The sequence below is a fragment of the Nuphar pumila genome, chromosome 6, assembly GCF_984573655.1.
Source record: "Nuphar pumila chromosome 6, dmNupPumi1.hap1.1, whole genome shotgun sequence".
NCBI classification, from domain to species: Eukaryota; Viridiplantae; Streptophyta; class Magnoliopsida; order Nymphaeales; family Nymphaeaceae; genus Nuphar; species Nuphar pumila.
Window position 1 is genome coordinate 110,130,040 of NC_143254.1, and position 17,545 is coordinate 110,147,584.

Here is a 17,545-nt window from a genome sequence, read left to right on the forward strand (position 1 = left end):
AATACGATGGACATTTATCACTTTAATCATTCATGGAAATCATGCACACATATATCTATTATAAATGGCATATTAATGTATAACAAACATGAATTTTCAACGTTATTAGTACTGTGAAGAAATAACTCACAAAAAGAGCATAAATAACAAATCATTTTTACACAGCGGAAGATAAGAAATAATTTTAATCACTCAACAAAGATTTGAGAAATGCCTAATACACATAGTTCAATTTCATTTTAGAAGTAATATAACTAAAAAGGATCACTCATGGAGCACACAAACAATTTGCAAGGTAAAATATATCCTTCAAATGCTTAGAAAGTAATATAAGCGAAAATACAAAAGTGATCACAATGAGGATCAACACAAATACAAGAGGAGAATCCAAGCATCAACAACACTATATTGAGTGCAAAAAAAAAGTAAGTCACCCTCTCGTTGCTTTAGCTTTAATTAGAAAATGACATATATATCAATTTGATGTTAAAAATGTCTTTTTAAATGAAGACATAAACAAAGAAGTGTACATGGAACCCCCTCTTGGTTTTGAAATTAAATAAGGAAAAGTTCATCGGTTAAAGAAAGCTTTGTATGAGCTTAAGTAAGCTCCTAAAAACTTGGTATGACAAGTTTAGTAGTGTTATGCTGAACCTTGGATATAAATCCTACTACTTCGACACTGCACTTTTGACATTGTTATATTGTTGCTATTGTTAAAATGTAAAACTGTACATATATATAATAATATTATATTATTATATATATATATATATAAATACATTTTTCATTTCTTTCTTTTATGTAATTTTTTTCCTTTATTTTTATTTTTTGTGTTTATGTCATCTAGTTCAGTATGAACTAGAATGACTGTTGCTAGTCAAGTCCCAGACTTGACTAGCAATAGAGCTGTTGGACTGACACATTCCAACAACTCTAAATAGAGTTGTTGGACTATGTCCAACAACTCTATTGAGTCCTCTTTCAGTTGTGTATATAAAAGGGTGCAACCCCTCTTGTATTTTATTCCAATGCTTCTTAAGCAATTGGTTTTTCATATCAATAAAGAATACATTTTTATTTTTATTTTGTTTCCAGTTATACCCTTTTTAAGGGTTATGCTTTAGTGTCATTCTTGACACTTGCCCTTGTGAATCTAAGCTCGTGTTTTGAAGATCCCCATTTTATTTCATGGTATCCGAGCCGCGGAAGTACTAAATCTTGAGGAAGAGCTGCCTCGGTTTTTGTGCCTGTTTGCAAAAGTGTTCGCCACTTGAAGAGAAGTGTTTTATCACTTCATTGGGGAAGATTTCACATCTTGTTGTATTGTTTTTTTTTCTTCTTTCTTTTTCATTTTCCTTCTTGTTTCTCTTCTATCCCTATTCTTTCTCTCCTTGTAATCGACGGATGGCAATGATAAAGTCACCATCATGCCTATGAAACTAAGCGATACGAACTATGTAACATGGGCTTCAATCATGAAGCACCATATATGGGGAAAAGGCCTATGAGGGATTGTGGATGGTTCCGATTCGGAACCTAAGCTATCTCTTACTAAAAAGGAGGGAGATAAAGAGGTCCATCTATTGGAAGAAGAGAAAATCAAGGCTATTGCCTCATACGAGAAGAAATGGAAAGAATGGAGAATATCTCATGCGAAGATAATGTCATGGCTTATCAATAGCGTTGACATTAAAAAATGCTCAAGTCTTGCCAAATTTGATCATGCCTATAATTCATGGTAATACCGTAAGAATATGTATTCCCTTAAAGATATTGCACACATGTGCAACCTCCAAGAAAAAGTTTGAATGATGACACAAGGAGACAAAAATATTCGTGAATATTACAATGGGTTGTCCGAACTTTGGGAAAAACTTTCCCTTTTAGAACCAAAGTGGCATTCTGTCGAAAACATTGAGCTTCGTCAGAAACAACTCGTTGCTAAACATTTTTATTAGTTTATCACTGGATTAAGGTCGGAATTTGAAACCACTAAATCGGCCCTACTTCACCGGGAAAAAATTCCGTCTATTGTTGAAACTATTGAAGAGTTAACTATGGAAGAAAATCGTCTCCGGAAAGGTTCTTTAAAATTTGAAGATGATTCTGTTTTAGCCGTGTCTAGACCAGGGAATCATGTTCGATCATATAGGCCTTCTCACTTTAACCGACAAAATGGTGACTATGATAAGAAGAAAGTAATTTGTCATCACTGTCATGAACCGGGACACTACAAGCCACAATGTCCCAAACTTAAGGAGCTGAGAGAAAAAAGAGTTGCAATTGCTGGATCGGAGCCTAAAGATCAGGATGCACTAGTTTCCTTGGCCCAACTAATGGAGATTCTTTAGCCTCTCATCAAAGGTGCATCTTCCTCATCAGAAGCTTCAACCGGCGCAGCAGCCTCATCTTTTTTTGATCTAGGTAAAATTTCTTAGCTCCTTGACTCTGGTGCATCTTTTCATATGACCCCAAATAATCAAAGTCTATCTAACAACAACAACAACAACTACGCCTTCATCCCAAAACAATTGGGGTCAGCGATATGAACCAAAAAAGAAATTCATTTTGGGTCTTCCACATGAATCCTTTTCCTCCAATCATTTCTATCCAACGCCATGTCCTTGGTGAGGTTCAAAGTCTATCTAAATGTATTAAAAATAAAACAAGTGTGTCAAAGGTCTTTACTGCTGATGGGACTTCTCTTGAATTAGAAGGAATATGAAATTTTGAAAAAATTTATAAAACAAAGAAATTTTCTATTACAGAAATTAGACATGTTCCCAAATTAAATTTAAATCTTTTATCTGTATCTCAAATTTCTGATTATGGGTGTAATATTTCTTTTTCTTCTCATGGTTGTTGGGTACAGGATCGCTAGTCAGGCAAGCTGATTGGGGAAGGCCATAGAGAAGGACTCTATTACATGGATTTTTTGGAAATGCCGAAGAAAGTTTTTTGTTATAATATTTAAAAAATAGAGTTGGAACTATAGCATAAGAGACTTAGGTCACCCACATATAGCCAAAATCCAACATTTTCCAAATTTAGGAAAATTTTGTAACTCTGAATCATTTGATTGTAAAGATTGTATTCTCGGCAAAATTAAAAGATTACCATTTCAGAACAGAACTTTTTTCTCTTCAAGACCACTTGAATTAATACACTCGGATGTTTGGGGTCCTGCACCAGTAATTTCTAAAGGAGGATTTGTTTATTATGTTATTTTTGTCGATGATTTTTCCCGACATACGTGGATGTACTTTATCAAACATAAGTCTGAAGTATTTTCATACTTTCAAACTTTTCATAATATGGTTAAAAACAAGTTTCAAAATGATATTACTATTTTTCGCACAGATTCAGGGGGAGAGTTTTTATCCACAGATTTTTAAAATTATCTTAAATTGCATGACATCACACATCAAAGATCTTGTCCTTATACTTCTCAACAAAATGGACTGGCAGAACGAAAACATCGCCATATTATAGAAACCACTAGGACTTTATTAATAGCAAATCAAGTCCCGAAAGACTTTTGGGCAGAAGCTGCCTTAACTGCCACCTATCTCATTAATAGGATGCCATATTCTTCGTTACAAAATATCACTCCCATTGAAAAACTTATGAACATTTCTCCGGACTATTCTAGACTAAGAATATTTGAGTGCAAATGTTTCATATTTACTGACAAAAATGATAAACTTTCCCCTCGTGCGATTCCCTGTGTCTTTTTAGGATATGCTGAAAACCAGAAAGGTTATAGATGTTTTGACTTTAAAAATAATAAACTATGTGTTTATAAATGTTTCCTTTCTTGAAAAGGAGAGCTTCTTTGATTTTAGAAAATTAAAAGCCGTCACTGAGTACTCCTTTTTGCTAGATCTAACATCAACATCTGATGAATATGACCTTGACTGTAACTTTGATGATGATCAAAGAATTATTGATCTTAATGTTGAAAATGAAGTTCATAGAGATACTAGTATTCAATATTCCAGGCGACAAGAGTCTAATCCTCCATGTGCACTTGAGAAATATTCTAACATTCCAACTAGACAATCATCCCGAATCTCGAGGCCTCCAGAAAAGTTTGTATCATACGAGTCTTTCTCACCCACATATAGGGCAGTTATTGTATTAATTCACTCATATGAAGAACCATCCACATATTTTCAAGCAAAAAATGATATCAAATGGATAGAAGCCATGAAAGCTGAATTATAGGATGCGATGGATTTATAAAATTAAAACCAAGAGTGATGGTACTCTTGAAAGATATAAAGCCCGTTTAGTAGCCAAAGGTTATGCCCAAGAATATGAGATTGATTATGAAGAAACCTTTGCTCTGGTGGCTCGTATGACAACTGTCCGAACATTAATTGCCTTAGCTTCTATAAAAAAATGGTCTATTTTTCAAATGAATGTCAAAAATGTTTTTTTAAATGGAAAGCTAATTGAAGAAGTATACATGGAACCCCCTTCTGGTCTAAGTATTCCTAAGAGTAAAGTTCTTCGCTTAGAAAAAACTCTTTATGGACTTAAACAAGCACCAAAAGCTTGGTATGATAGGTTTAGTCGTGTTATGATTGATATTGGTTTTCAATTCTGTTTAAATGACACTGCTTTGTTTATTAAGAATTCTGATACAGGGATCATTGTGCTTCTTCTCTATGTGGATGATATGATCATCACCGGAAGCGATAAACAGGGAGTTGAAACAATCAAAACACTTCTTAAATCTCATTTTGAAATGATTGATTTGGGCTTGTTGAGATATTTTTTAGGCATTGAAGTTGCTTATTCTCCTAGAGGATATTTATTATCTCAGACTAAATTTGCTTTTGATATTGTTTTCAGGTCTGATATTACTGATGATAAGAAAGTTGACACTCCAGAAGTTGTTAATGTTAAAATGAAGATTGATGATGAAGAACTTTTTGCAGACCCTACTCCTTACAGACAGCTTGTCGGGGCACTTTCCTATCTATCCATTACCAGACCAGATATAACACATGTTGTTCACACAGCAAGTCAAGTTCAACATGCTCCTACTTCTGTTCATATGGGAGCAGTCATGCGTATTATCAAATACATCAAGTCCTCTCTTTCACGAATACTTTTCTTATCTTCCTCCTCTTTTCTTGATTTAATTGCATATACTGATGCTGATTGGGGAGGTGATCCCAATAACAAACACTCAACCACTGTCTTTTGTGTCTTTTTAGGGGAATCATTGATCTTGTGGAGGTGTAAAAAGCAGTAGAATGTATCTCTCTCATCCACCGAAGCTGAATACAGAGCCATGACAACCATGACCATGGAAGTAGTTTGGTTCCGACGACTGCTTGCTGACATGGGAGCTGAAGCAACAAAGGCTTCACAAATGTGTTGTGACAACAAAAGTGCGATCTACATTGCCAGTAACAGAACATTCCACGAACGCACCAAATACATCGAAATGGATTGTCACTACGTCAGAGAGGAATATCTACACGGGATAATTGATCTGCCATATGTCACTTCAGAATATCAATTAGCAGACTTCTTTACAAAGCCTCTCGCTGCTCCCCGATTTCACTTTCTCTTAGACAAACTTTCGCCCATTGTACCGTAAGTTTGAAGGGGAGTGTTAAAATGTAAAACTGTACATATATATAATAATATTATATTATATATATATATATACATTTTTCATTTCTTTCTTTTTTGTAATTTTTTCCTTTATTTTTTTTTGTCTTTATGTCATCTAGTTCAGTTTGAACTAGAATGACTGTTGCTAGTCAAGTCTTGTCTAGACTTGACTAGCAATAGAGCTGTTGGATTGACACATTCCAACAGCTCTAAATAGAGCTGTTGGACCGTGTCCAACAACTCTATTGAGTCCTCTTTCAGCTATGTATATAAAGGGGTGCAACCCTTGTATTTTATTCCAATGCTTCTTAAGCAATTGGTTTTTCATATCAATAAAGAATACATTTTATTTTTATTTTGTTTTCTGTTATACCCTTTTTAAGGGTTATGCTTTAGTGTCATTCTTGACACTTGCCCTTGTGAATCTAAGCTCGTGTTTCAAAGATCCCCATTTCATTTCAGCTATTATGTTGATTACATGTACTGATAGTAAGAAAATTGTTGAAATTAAGAATATTCTTAAAGAACATTTTGGTATGACTGGCTTTGGCTATTTGAGATATTTTTTAGGTATTATAGTTGCTTTTTCGCCAAGGGAATACATTCTGTCATAGGTAAAGTTGGCTGCTGAAATCATTGCAAGGTCTGTAGTATTTGATGAAAAATAGTTGACATGTCGGAACTCGGAAGTCATAGATGCTAAATTAAGATAGGAAGATTTTGTTTACTCCATATCGATAACTATTTGGATGTTTGGCGTACTTATCGATTCACTTAGTTCATTTAATAAGCCAGTTTTAACATGCTTCTACAACAATACATATGAGTGCAGTTCTTCACATTGTCAGATATATCAAGAATTTATTAAAGGGCTGTTTCTATCTTCCTCATCCTCTTTAAATTTAATTGCCTATACTGATGCTGATTGAGCAGGTTATCCTAATGACAAAATCTCATCTACTGGTTTTTGTGTGTTTTTAAGTGATTCTCTCATATCGTGGAGGTGCAAAAAGAAACAGGAGATTTCCGTATCGTCCACTGAAGCCGGGGATTGATCATCTTTGAACCAAGATGTGCTGCAATAATAATAGCTCCTTTTCATTGCGAGCAATTACACCTTCCATGAGCGAACAAAACAGAAATGGACCATCACTATAATCGAGAAGAATATTTGAGAGGAGTTATTGAATTGCCTTATGTTACCTCTGAATGTCAGATGACAGATTTCTTTACAAAGGCTCTTCTTGCACCTCATTTTGTGTCCCTTGGCAAACTTTCAGTGATCTCACCTTAAGTTTGAGGGGAGGTGTTAAAATATATATTCTATTCATGTAACAAAAATACCTAATAAGGGTATTTGGTCATTTCATACTTATAATAGGTATTGTCCACTAGGGACAATTTTTATATTTTTCTCTTTTATCCTTTTTTTTTGTAATTTATGTAAAAGAGTCAGTTGGAAGCTTCTCCCAACAGTAAAAAAAGTGACTGTTGGGAGATGCTCCCGATAGTCACATTTATGACCATTGGGAGCTTCACCCAACAGTAAAAAATGTGACAGGAGCTGCACCCAACAGTCACAAATGTGACTGTTGGGAGCTCTTCCCTCTTCTATTGTAATGTATATATATTAGGGACACTTGTCCCCTTTTGTTCATGCTTTTCGTAAGCATTTGCTACTCAATAAAATTATATTTTTTATCTCGTGTAAGCCCTTTGTGGCTCTTGTGTTGGCACTTTAAGTGCTTTGTATGTACTTTTTGGCTTGGTTTCTTAGTAAAACCTTGAATCTTATTATTTTGTAATACCACTCTAGCGGTTCATGTGCCTCTTCCCACCGGTTCGTGACAGATATCTAGTTTTTTTCTTTTTTTAAGTCACAGCATGCAACACCAATACTCGTATCTTGTCTACATAACATTGGTGTAGGCCACAAAAATGTGTTTTTTTATCAGACATTGGAAATGTTTGCAATTCAAAATTGTTTGATGTGTGAACATAAGTTCAATATACTGAAGTTGATTTTTTCTTTTATTCTGCCACTGAAACTGTTACATTATTGCCTCTTCATTGCAGGCAGTACTTAATTTTCAGGTTCCTCAAGAACATTCAAAGGAGGTGGGTGATTGTAAGCAGCTGATTAAAACTTTGGTCATGGGTGAGTCTGTTGCAAATTCACCTTATCTTTATGACGTTTCTCATATAATGGTAGTGATCAAAGTAATTGACAGTGCTTGTTGTTGTTGCTGCTGCATAATTCACTGCCAAACTCTTTTGACTGTTAACTATTATTTTTGTGAGTGCCTATTTCCAGAATTTGATTTGAATCTTTTGCAGTTGTTTTTGGTTTGATGTATTTAACATTATATCTAGTTTTCCTTAATTTTTCATGTTGGCATTGTTCAGTTTCTTAGGAGCTTTATTTTGTTTCTGTTTTTGGTGATCTCTGTAGTTTCAGTGTTAAGTGTTTGGCATAAATTTTCATGGCGGTAATAGTAAACTCCGTTTGGAGTTTAATTAATCCATCAATCCTTTATGTTAAACAGTTTTTTTATTATGAAACTCCTCCAGTGTGATGGGATGCATTTTGGCCTACATTTGGCACTAACATTCTATGTGTGGACTGCATTAGGTGCATGATCTTGACTAAAGCCAATTTTTTTGGATGTATTTTATACAGGGATGAAGACTATAATTTGGAGTATCAGTCGTTCGCATGCTCCTCGTTCAAATCAAGTTTCACCTTCCCCTAATGCAGTGCTACCTCCTGGATTTTTTTTAGGGATGAGGGAAGATGAGGTAGGTATCTTGAAAATATTGAGCTTCTTGTGAATGTAGATCCAATATTGATCTTGTCTTCTTAAAGATTCCTTTGCTGTGATGTTATTTCCTTTAGGTCCGCTATGTGTCAGGCATCTTGAAAAGTGGTGTTCATTGCTTGGAAATCTTTAAAGACAAAGATGAAGAGAGGGATATGCTGCATCACTTCTCTCAAAATTTTTTGATAATGGAACCTAGAGACCTTATGGACATGTTTGCATTGTGTATGCCACAACTTTTTGAGTGCATGATCAACAATAACCAGCTACTTCAAATAGTGTCCACCCTTCTGCAAGCTCCTAGGATTCTGAGGCACTTTGCAGATGTTTTGGTCAATTTTCTTGTCAGCCGACTAGATGTGCTGAAGCAGCCAGATACACCTGCTTCAAATTTGGTTCTGCAACTTTTTAGACATCTGTTTGTGGCTGTTTCTAAAGTTTCTACAGACAATGAACGTGTTCTGCTACCACATGTTTCTGTTATAATGGAAGTTTGCATGAAAAATGCCACTGAGATAGAAAGACCACTTGCTTATATGCAGTTACTACGCACAATGTTCCGATCTCTTGCTGGTGGAAAGTTTGAATTACTGCTCCGAGAGTTGATACCTTCGCTGCAACCATGCCTTAATATGCTGTTAGCTATGGTTGAAGGTCCAACTGGAGAAGATATGAGAGACCTTGTACTTGAGCTTTGTTTAACCTTGCCTGCACGCTTGAGCTCATTGCTTCCTCACCTTCCTCGTCTCATGAAACCTTTGGTGTTGGCTCTTAAAGGAAGTGATGAGCTTGTTAGTTTAGGTTTGAGGACACTTGAGCTTTGGATTGACAGTTTAAATCCTGATTTCCTTGAACCAAGCATGGCAAATGTTATGTCTGAAGTGATTTTGGCTTTATGGTCACACTTAAGGCCAAAACCTTATCCATGGGGTGCAAAGGCTTTACAGCTTCTTGGTAAGTTAGGAGGCCGGAACAGACGTTTTCTTAAAGAGCCACTTGCATTGGAGTGTAAGGAGAACCCTGAGCATGGTCTTCGTTTGATTCTCACTTTTGAACCATTAACTCCTTTCTTGGTGCCTTTGGATCGTTGCATTCACCTGGCTATAGCTGTTGTTATGCAAAAGTCTACGCCGGTTGACACTTTTTATAGAAAACATGCCCTCAAGCTCCTTCGTGTATGCTTATCATCTCTTCTAAATTTCCGTGGAAATGTATCGGGTGATGGGGTTACACCAGGGCTATTGGCAACTTTGCTGACCTCTTCTGTAGATCCTTCAAGGCGCCGAACTGAGACAATGGATATGAAGGCCAGTTGTTTTCTTTTCTTTCTAAACTTCTGAGCTACCTTTTTGTTTCTTTTAATTGCCTTAGCTATTTATATTTTGTTCGAAGTACTTATTCTTGATGATTCGAGAAGTGGCAGCATTGTTAATGATAAACACAATTAGATGATGGTGCAAACAAAAGTTCTGATGAGATCCTAGTGCTGGGTAGGCTAGAAAGGGATTGGTGGATGCCTATTTGGACTTCTGCCTAATTTTGCCTGAGCAAATGCTGGAGGATGGCCAAGATATGGACTTAACTTTTTTTTATGTCATGATTCATGAACCTTTAGTGATAAAGGTTCTGTATGCATGTTATTGCTGGTAATTCATGCTGGAGCTTGGCCGAGAGTTTTTATTTGTCCTTATGGACTGGTCAGGTTCCCAACCCACATCAGTAGTCAAACAATTTAAATGAGAATTGGGTTTGGATCCATCTCAATCTTGATCATTTTTTCGTCTGACATCTGGCTTGTTTGATCTGTAAAACCATGAAATGGTCTGATGCAAAGCCCAAGACCTTCCTCATGCAAAACATTAAGGTGTCAACAACAAACTTAAATCTTGTGAAATTCTTGTCAAGATATTGTATGTAAATAGTTACATACACATACATGCACAATATTGTATCATATATAGATCACCTTATGTGTGGTCCAATATATAGATCACCTTATGTGTGGTCCAACTTGATCTTTATCAGAACTTGACTAGGTTGGTAAGTGGTTGGTTCAGATTTCATAGACTCTGAGCTGCCTACTATGTTAGCGGCCCTATGTAAACCCCTAATCAGATTGTGGCCTTTTTAAGTTGTGCTGTCCTGTTGAAAAAAATATCTGCAATTTGTAAATCTCAGTGAATAGAAGAGAGGGATGGAAGAGGAAGGATAGGTACTGAGGGTGCTTATTCTCATAGAAGCCAAAACTTCCACCATGTTTTAAGCAACCACCTTCTCCAGAAAGTGTACCATTTCTTCCCTTACTTCATATTGTCCTTTGCCAAGTCGGTGATCTTAAGTTTTTTGGATCCATCAATTCACGCCTCATATTGTACCATAGCAAATTTAAAAGTTGTTGGAAGAAGGCACATCCACACCTAAGAGGTGCTAGGTAGTGTTCTCTTCACAATAGAAAATGCAGCACTGATTCATCAAATGAAATCTCAGCTCTCTTTAGGTTATGTTCCATGTAGACACTATCTAGGAGTACCTGCAACCAAAAAATTTTCACCCTTGGAGATGGTCCCAGTCCCCTTATTACGAAGCCCTAATTTGCGTTTAAACACTTTATTTTTTGTGATATTTACTATTTTTTAAAGTATCATCATTATATATTTGTTTGCGTGAAATATAAACTGCTTGTCTGATGTATAATTGTAATGTATTCACATGTATTATTTTATGATTGTGATGTATTCACGGATACTTTTCTCGGCCTGTTGGCTAAGATCAAATTTCTGTGAATTTGTAATCTTCTTCATACATTATAGTCATATTTAAACAGGTTAAATAAACAGACTGTGAGTTAGTTCATTACATTAACGTCTTTTGAAATTTTAAACATTTTAAATTTAAAATAAAAATATGTTTATGATTCTTACATCTTTCTGGATAGCTTTCCTGATTCATTTATCTATCATTTTCTGCTTCCCGTTTCACATAAGCCTAAAAGATGTTTTCCTTTCTGTTTTCCTTCCTAGCAACCTGGGAATGAACACTCTGAGCAATGCCATTTCTATGCAGGTAGTAGAGATTAGTGATACATATTGGTTAGGTAATGCATGTTATTGCTTACTATTTTTCCACAGAACTACAATGATCAGGTTATTATTTGAAAAGGCTGTGTATGCCTTATGTGATGGAGTTTTCTTTGGTAATGTTTAGCATTCTACTCATATTCCAGCTTTCAGAATGATCGCAAATGTTCTATATTTGTACATAAGTTAGAAAACTTAAGTGTTGATAGCTGTCATGCATGTTAAGACATGTTACTTAAGATGATTAGATTCATCTTTACTGTTTAGGTCTATATAGTTTTTTTGTCTCAAAATCTGGGGAATATTGCTTTGCTGTCTTGGAACTGTACATTGGAAGATTGTCATTTTGCCATATCCTGCAAATTACCAGGTGCATAAACCTTGACCTTTTCTTGAAAATGCTTGCTTTTGTGCTACAATTACTACGTTCTCATCCGAACAAGGGGAGGAAAAAATGAATTTTTTGTTCTTGACAGCCTGTGCTTTGTTATGTTCACAACATGATCCGTTGAAGATTGCAAATTTTTAGTTTGAATCTTTACCAATGTTCTTGAGTTTGACTTCTTACATTATATATCTAACAATTGCACCAAAATTAAAATAGAAAATACTGTAGTATTTATAATGAAATACAAAGTGCACAAATAGATGTGTCTTATGTGCTTACAAACATACAAGAATGTGCACAAACAAAGTGTAATGAAACAACAAGTGCACAAATACAATGTGGCTACAAAGGTGCACACTCTAAAGAACAAGAGCTACTAACGGGCCAAATATAAAGAGCCATTAAGGGCTAATCACACAAACTCTCAAAAGAGAGCTAGAGCGTACGATATAATGAGGATTTTATTGAACAATGCTTAGCAACAAGCATGAATAATACAAGAGAGCCCATGCATAGAGTTGGGCCAGCCCCAACGGCTATTCTAGCTGTTGGGGCTGGTCCAACAGGCATTTGGACCCACTCCCAATCAGATGTCAGCTGCAACTGCAGTTGCTGTCAGAATCAAGATAAAAAATAAAAAAACAAAAAACTGAAAAAAGAAAACTCATCAGTCCCTAGTGGGCTGACTCTTATTACAACATGAAATGACTGAAATACCCTTGATGGCTATTTCAGTTTACATATATAGTGAACTATATATATATATATACAAATGACTATGAATGGCTTATACACTACATTTTAACACCCACCCTCAAATTCACATCGTGATCACCAAAAGTTTGTCAAGAAAATAAAATTGCGGTGGCGGAAGTGCCTTGGTGAAGAAGTCTGCTAATTGATACTCGGAACTTATTTGTCTTAGGCCCTAGACAGTGAGCCCCTTAAAATGCCTAGGCGGTACTCCAAATAAAAAAACAAAAAAAAACATAATAAGAAACATGTATACAATATAAAATCAATCAACAATAAGCAATAAACAAATAATGTGTCGTTGAACACTGTAAATCAATTATATTACATAACCTTAACCTGCTCAAAGAAATTAAGAATAAATTAACAACTAAATAAACAAACCATACAACTAACAATGTGAATGAACAATAAAAATAAAATAAAATCGTGTATACAAAAAAATTAACAACAATAGACATAATACAAGAAATAGACAAATAATTTCTTCTTCTTCTCAACAATAGATATAATACAAGTAATAGACAAATAATATGTCTTCTTCTTCTCAACAATAGACATAATACAAGCAATAGACAAATAACATGTCTTCTCCTCCTCCTGCAAGAAGAAAACAAATGATATGTCTTCAAAAAGACAAAAAAAATCTTTAAAAAAAAACCTAAGCTCTAAAAAAAGCGTAGGCAATAATATAGGGCCCCACCGCTCAAACCTGGTTGCCCAGGCGGTGGGTCTGGGCCTAGGTCGCGTAGGCTGCGTAACAACTAAAACTCGGAAGTAACATAAGGTAGGGTGATGATCTGCCTCATAATTCTTCACAAACATAATGACAATCCATTTTTATATGTTTGGTTCTTTCATGAAATGTATGGTTGCCAGCTATGAATATTGCACTCTTGTTATCACAACACAGTCTAGAGGGTGTCTAAAGATGAACGCTCATGTCTTCAAGTAATCTTCGCAAGCAAATGATCTCTGATGTTGTAGTAGCCATTGTACGATACTCGGTCTCAGTGGATGATAATAATACTTTTTGTTGTTTGTTGCACTTCCACAACACCAGAGAATTACTTACAAAAACACAAAAACCAGTAGTTATGCATCGATAATTTGGATCTCCTCTCCAATCTAGGTCAAAATAAGCAATCAACTTAAGATTGTAAGAGGATAACAAAAGACCTCTAGAGATAGAGGTTTGTAGATATCTAACAATTTTCATTACAAAATTCATGTGAGCTGTGTTGAGAGAATGTTGGAATTGGCTAGCAGTATTAACTTCATGCGCAATATCAGGCCTAGTAATAGTTAAATAAGTCAAGGTGCCAATTATTTGGCAATATGGAGTATGATCATCCTGAGGTGTCATGAACCTTCATCTTGGCATTAATAACTTCATGTGTATGCACCCTCTTTTTATCAGTAATGCTTGACCTGTCAATAATATCATTAGCAAACTTAGTTTGAGAAAACGAGTATCCTTTAGGAGAGTAAACAACCTCAATTTCAAGAAAAGATTTGAGAAATACAAGATCAGTCATTTCAAAATATTTTTTGATGATACATTTAATATCCTTTACTCCTGTTTGTCTTCACCTGTAATGATCGTATCATCAACACAAAAGAGAAATGTAACAGTCCCTACTACATAAGATTTTTTAGTAAACATAGCAGTTTAGTATAACAAGACTTAAAACCAAGCTTTAACATAACAAAACTAAATCGATCATACCATGCTTTAGGTGCGTGTTTCAAACCATAAAGTGCTTTTCTCAATCAAAGTACCTTACTAGAGGGGACTTCATATCCAGGAAGTGAGTCCATATAAACCTCTTTCTTTAAATCTCCATCTAAAAATGCATTTTTGACATCCATTTGGTATGTAAGCCAACCTTTAATAGCAACAACAACAAGGGTCGTAACTGAAGTCATCATAGCTACTGGTGCACGTCTTATCATAGTGTATTCTGTATTCTTGTGCATACCCTTTAGCAACTAACCAGGCCTTATTTTTTTCTAAGGCGCCATCACTCTTAGTTTTAACTTTATACACCCATCTACAACCTATAGTTTTCTTACCTTCAGGCAAATCAGAAACTTTCTAAGTTATGGATTTTTCGAGTGCTCTTAATTCTTCATTCATAGATTTTACCCATTCAGAATATTCTTTTCTTGTTTATGTGTGGAAGGTTCAAAATAAGTCAAAATCATAGCTAGACAAACCCTATATTGAGGTGAGAAGGATTCATGTAAAACAAATCTGTCAAGGGATCTATAAGTCCTATATGATCTCATGACGACTTTAGTTTGTTGGTTTTCTAAGGTAGAGTACGTTTCTAAGGCATTTGGTGGACTATCATTGTCATGTCTTTTATATTGAATTATATTAGGTCTTCCAATTTCAATGTTTTCACCATCCCTATTTGATTGTGGCTCTTTTTCTCTATCATTCTCATACGAAGAATCACCCTTACATTGAGGCAATAATTCAAGCAAAAAGAATACTTAGTCTTTCTCATGTATACTTTGAGAAAAACTGTTATTTTCTCGAAAGCGAACATTCCTATATATATATATATAGTTTGTTATTTTTGAAATCAAAACATCTAAACCCTTTCTGAGTTTCTCCATATCCAAAGAAAGCACATAATATGACTTTAAGCGAGAATTTATGATTTTTGTCAGTGAGAACAAAACACTTGCATCCAAAAGGTGTTAATGTAAGATAATCGGGAGAAACTTTGAAAAGTTTTCTGTATGGAGAGATATTTTGAAGCTTAGATGACATGAGTCGGTTGATGAGGTATACAACATTAAACACGCTTCAACTCAAAAAAGTTTTGAAACATCTTTTGCAATGAAAATAGTTCTAGTAGTTTCAATTATGTGCCTATGTTTTCTCTCAGTTAATTCATTTTGTTGAGGAGTATAGGCACACAATCTTTAATGAATAATTTCATTATTTTCAAAATAAGTTTTGAAATCATTTGACATAAATTCTCCCCCAGAGTCGGAGCGGAAGATAGAAATTTTGGTCTGAAATTGGTTTTTGATAAAGTTATGGTATTTTTTAAAGTTTAAAAACCTCATTTTTGTGCCTAAAAAAGTATATCCATGAATTTCTTGTATAGTCGTCAACAAATATAACATAATAAGAAAAACCACCTTTAGATAAAGTGCGATAAGGTCCCAATACATTTGAGTGCACTAATTCAAATGGTTCTTTAGAAAAGAAGGTTCTTTTTGGAAATTAGAGAGCCTTCATTTTCCCAACAGTACAATCCTCACAATAAATTTTTTCATTGCAAAATTTTCTTAAATGGGGTACATGAGATAATTTTGACAAACTAAGATGTCCCAATCTTTGGTGCCACAAAGCTAAATTTGCATTTTGAATATTATAACAAAATTTTTTTTTTGAAGTGGACTATCCATGTAGTAAAGGTCTCCTTGTTTATAGCCATTCCCAATTTACTTTTCGGACCGGAGACCCTAAACAAAACACTTCTTGGATAAGAAGGAGACACTACACCCATGGTCGGTAATTTGTAAAACAAACAAAGATTTAAATTTAGTTTTGAGACAATTCTAACTTTTGGAATGGAGAATTTCAAAGTGTTTTCAAAATTTTCAATGCTTTTTATGCTAAGAGAGGATCCATCATTTGTAAAAACTTTTTTTGGTGTTAAATTAGTGCAACATTCAGAAAGTAAAGAGGAATATGGATTTATATAAAATGAGGTTCCGGAATCCAAAAGCCACGAAACCTTACCGGGAGGCGAATATGTAGAGACCGCAACACCGGAGAAAGAAGAGTTCATTATTAGTGTAAGAAGGGCTTCCATGATTTGAGTGAACATGGTTCCAATAGATTTAAAATCTTCGTTGGTTCCACTTCTTTCTTCGCGAGACGCTCCTATGGATGCCTCCTCTTTTTTTTTCTTTCTTTGAACTTGGGACAAAATGGCTTAATATGGCCTGATTCTGCACAATTATGACAATTCAACATAGTTCTATTTTTGTTGTCATCATATCTTGGCTTCCCATTGTATGGGTTTGGAAAATGGGGTTGTTTGTAAACATTTGTATTGGCCCTCGGTCTTGAGACGACCAACGCATTATCCTTTGTCTCTTTAGATTCGGTCATAGCTTTGAGTCTTGGCTCCTCCACGCATACTTCAGCTATAACTTCATGTAAGAGAAGAGGATTTTTCGTATGAATAATATTGACCCAAACTTGTTCAAATTCGGCTTTAAGACCTCTAAACAATTGGAACAATTGTTCCTCATGTTTGTATTTTTTCCTTTCTTGAGCATCTTTTGGAGTCTCTCATATAGGCTCAATTTTAGCCAATTGATCCCAAAGTCTCTTGAGGGTACTATAGTATTCCCTCACGGTCTTTTCACCTTGTTTGCAATTGTTTACCTTGTCTTTGAGATCCTATTTGTATGCCACATCCTTTTGGGTAACGTGTGTCTAACATATTCTCCAGTGTCATCGACTCTTTCAAATTCAAGAATGTTATACAAAATACAAATGTTATATACACAATATATTTTAACACAAAGGGCCTCTTACGAGTCAATAATTAACACAATCAGAAAGCCACTTAAGGGCAAGAGCAACACAAAAAATATAAAAATATTATTGGAAAAATGCTTGAGACAATCATGATATAAGAGAGGAGAGAGGTCCCCTTTATATAGCAAGAAGGATCCTATAGAGCTGTTGGGAGCTCCCAACGGCTCTATTTGGTCAAAAACCAAACTATCCCTAGTGAACATGAAAAAAACACAAATAAAGAAAAAGACTAATGTGCCCTAATGGGCACATCCTATTACAAAGGCTGAAACGATGTTGTGAAAAGCATTTA

General features: G+C 35.1%; 1 protein-coding gene across 2 annotated transcripts in view; it reads left to right on the top strand.

Annotated features, from left to right (window-relative positions):
* Positions 1–17,545, top strand: part of LOC149835682 (uncharacterized) — a 96,256-nt gene that overhangs the window by 45,178 nt on the left and 33,533 nt on the right. For both annotated transcript variants that reach the window (XR_016432345.1, XM_090008681.1), the window contains exons 11-13: positions 7,714–7,795; positions 8,318–8,436; positions 8,534–9,763. Coding sequence is in view for 1 of the 2 variants with exons in the window: in XM_090008681.1 (XP_089864807.1) it covers positions 7,714–7,795; positions 8,318–8,436; positions 8,534–9,763 (1,431 nt within the window). In the remaining variant the exon portion in view is untranslated. The remainder of the gene's footprint in view (positions 1–7,713; positions 7,796–8,317; positions 8,437–8,533; positions 9,764–17,545) is intronic.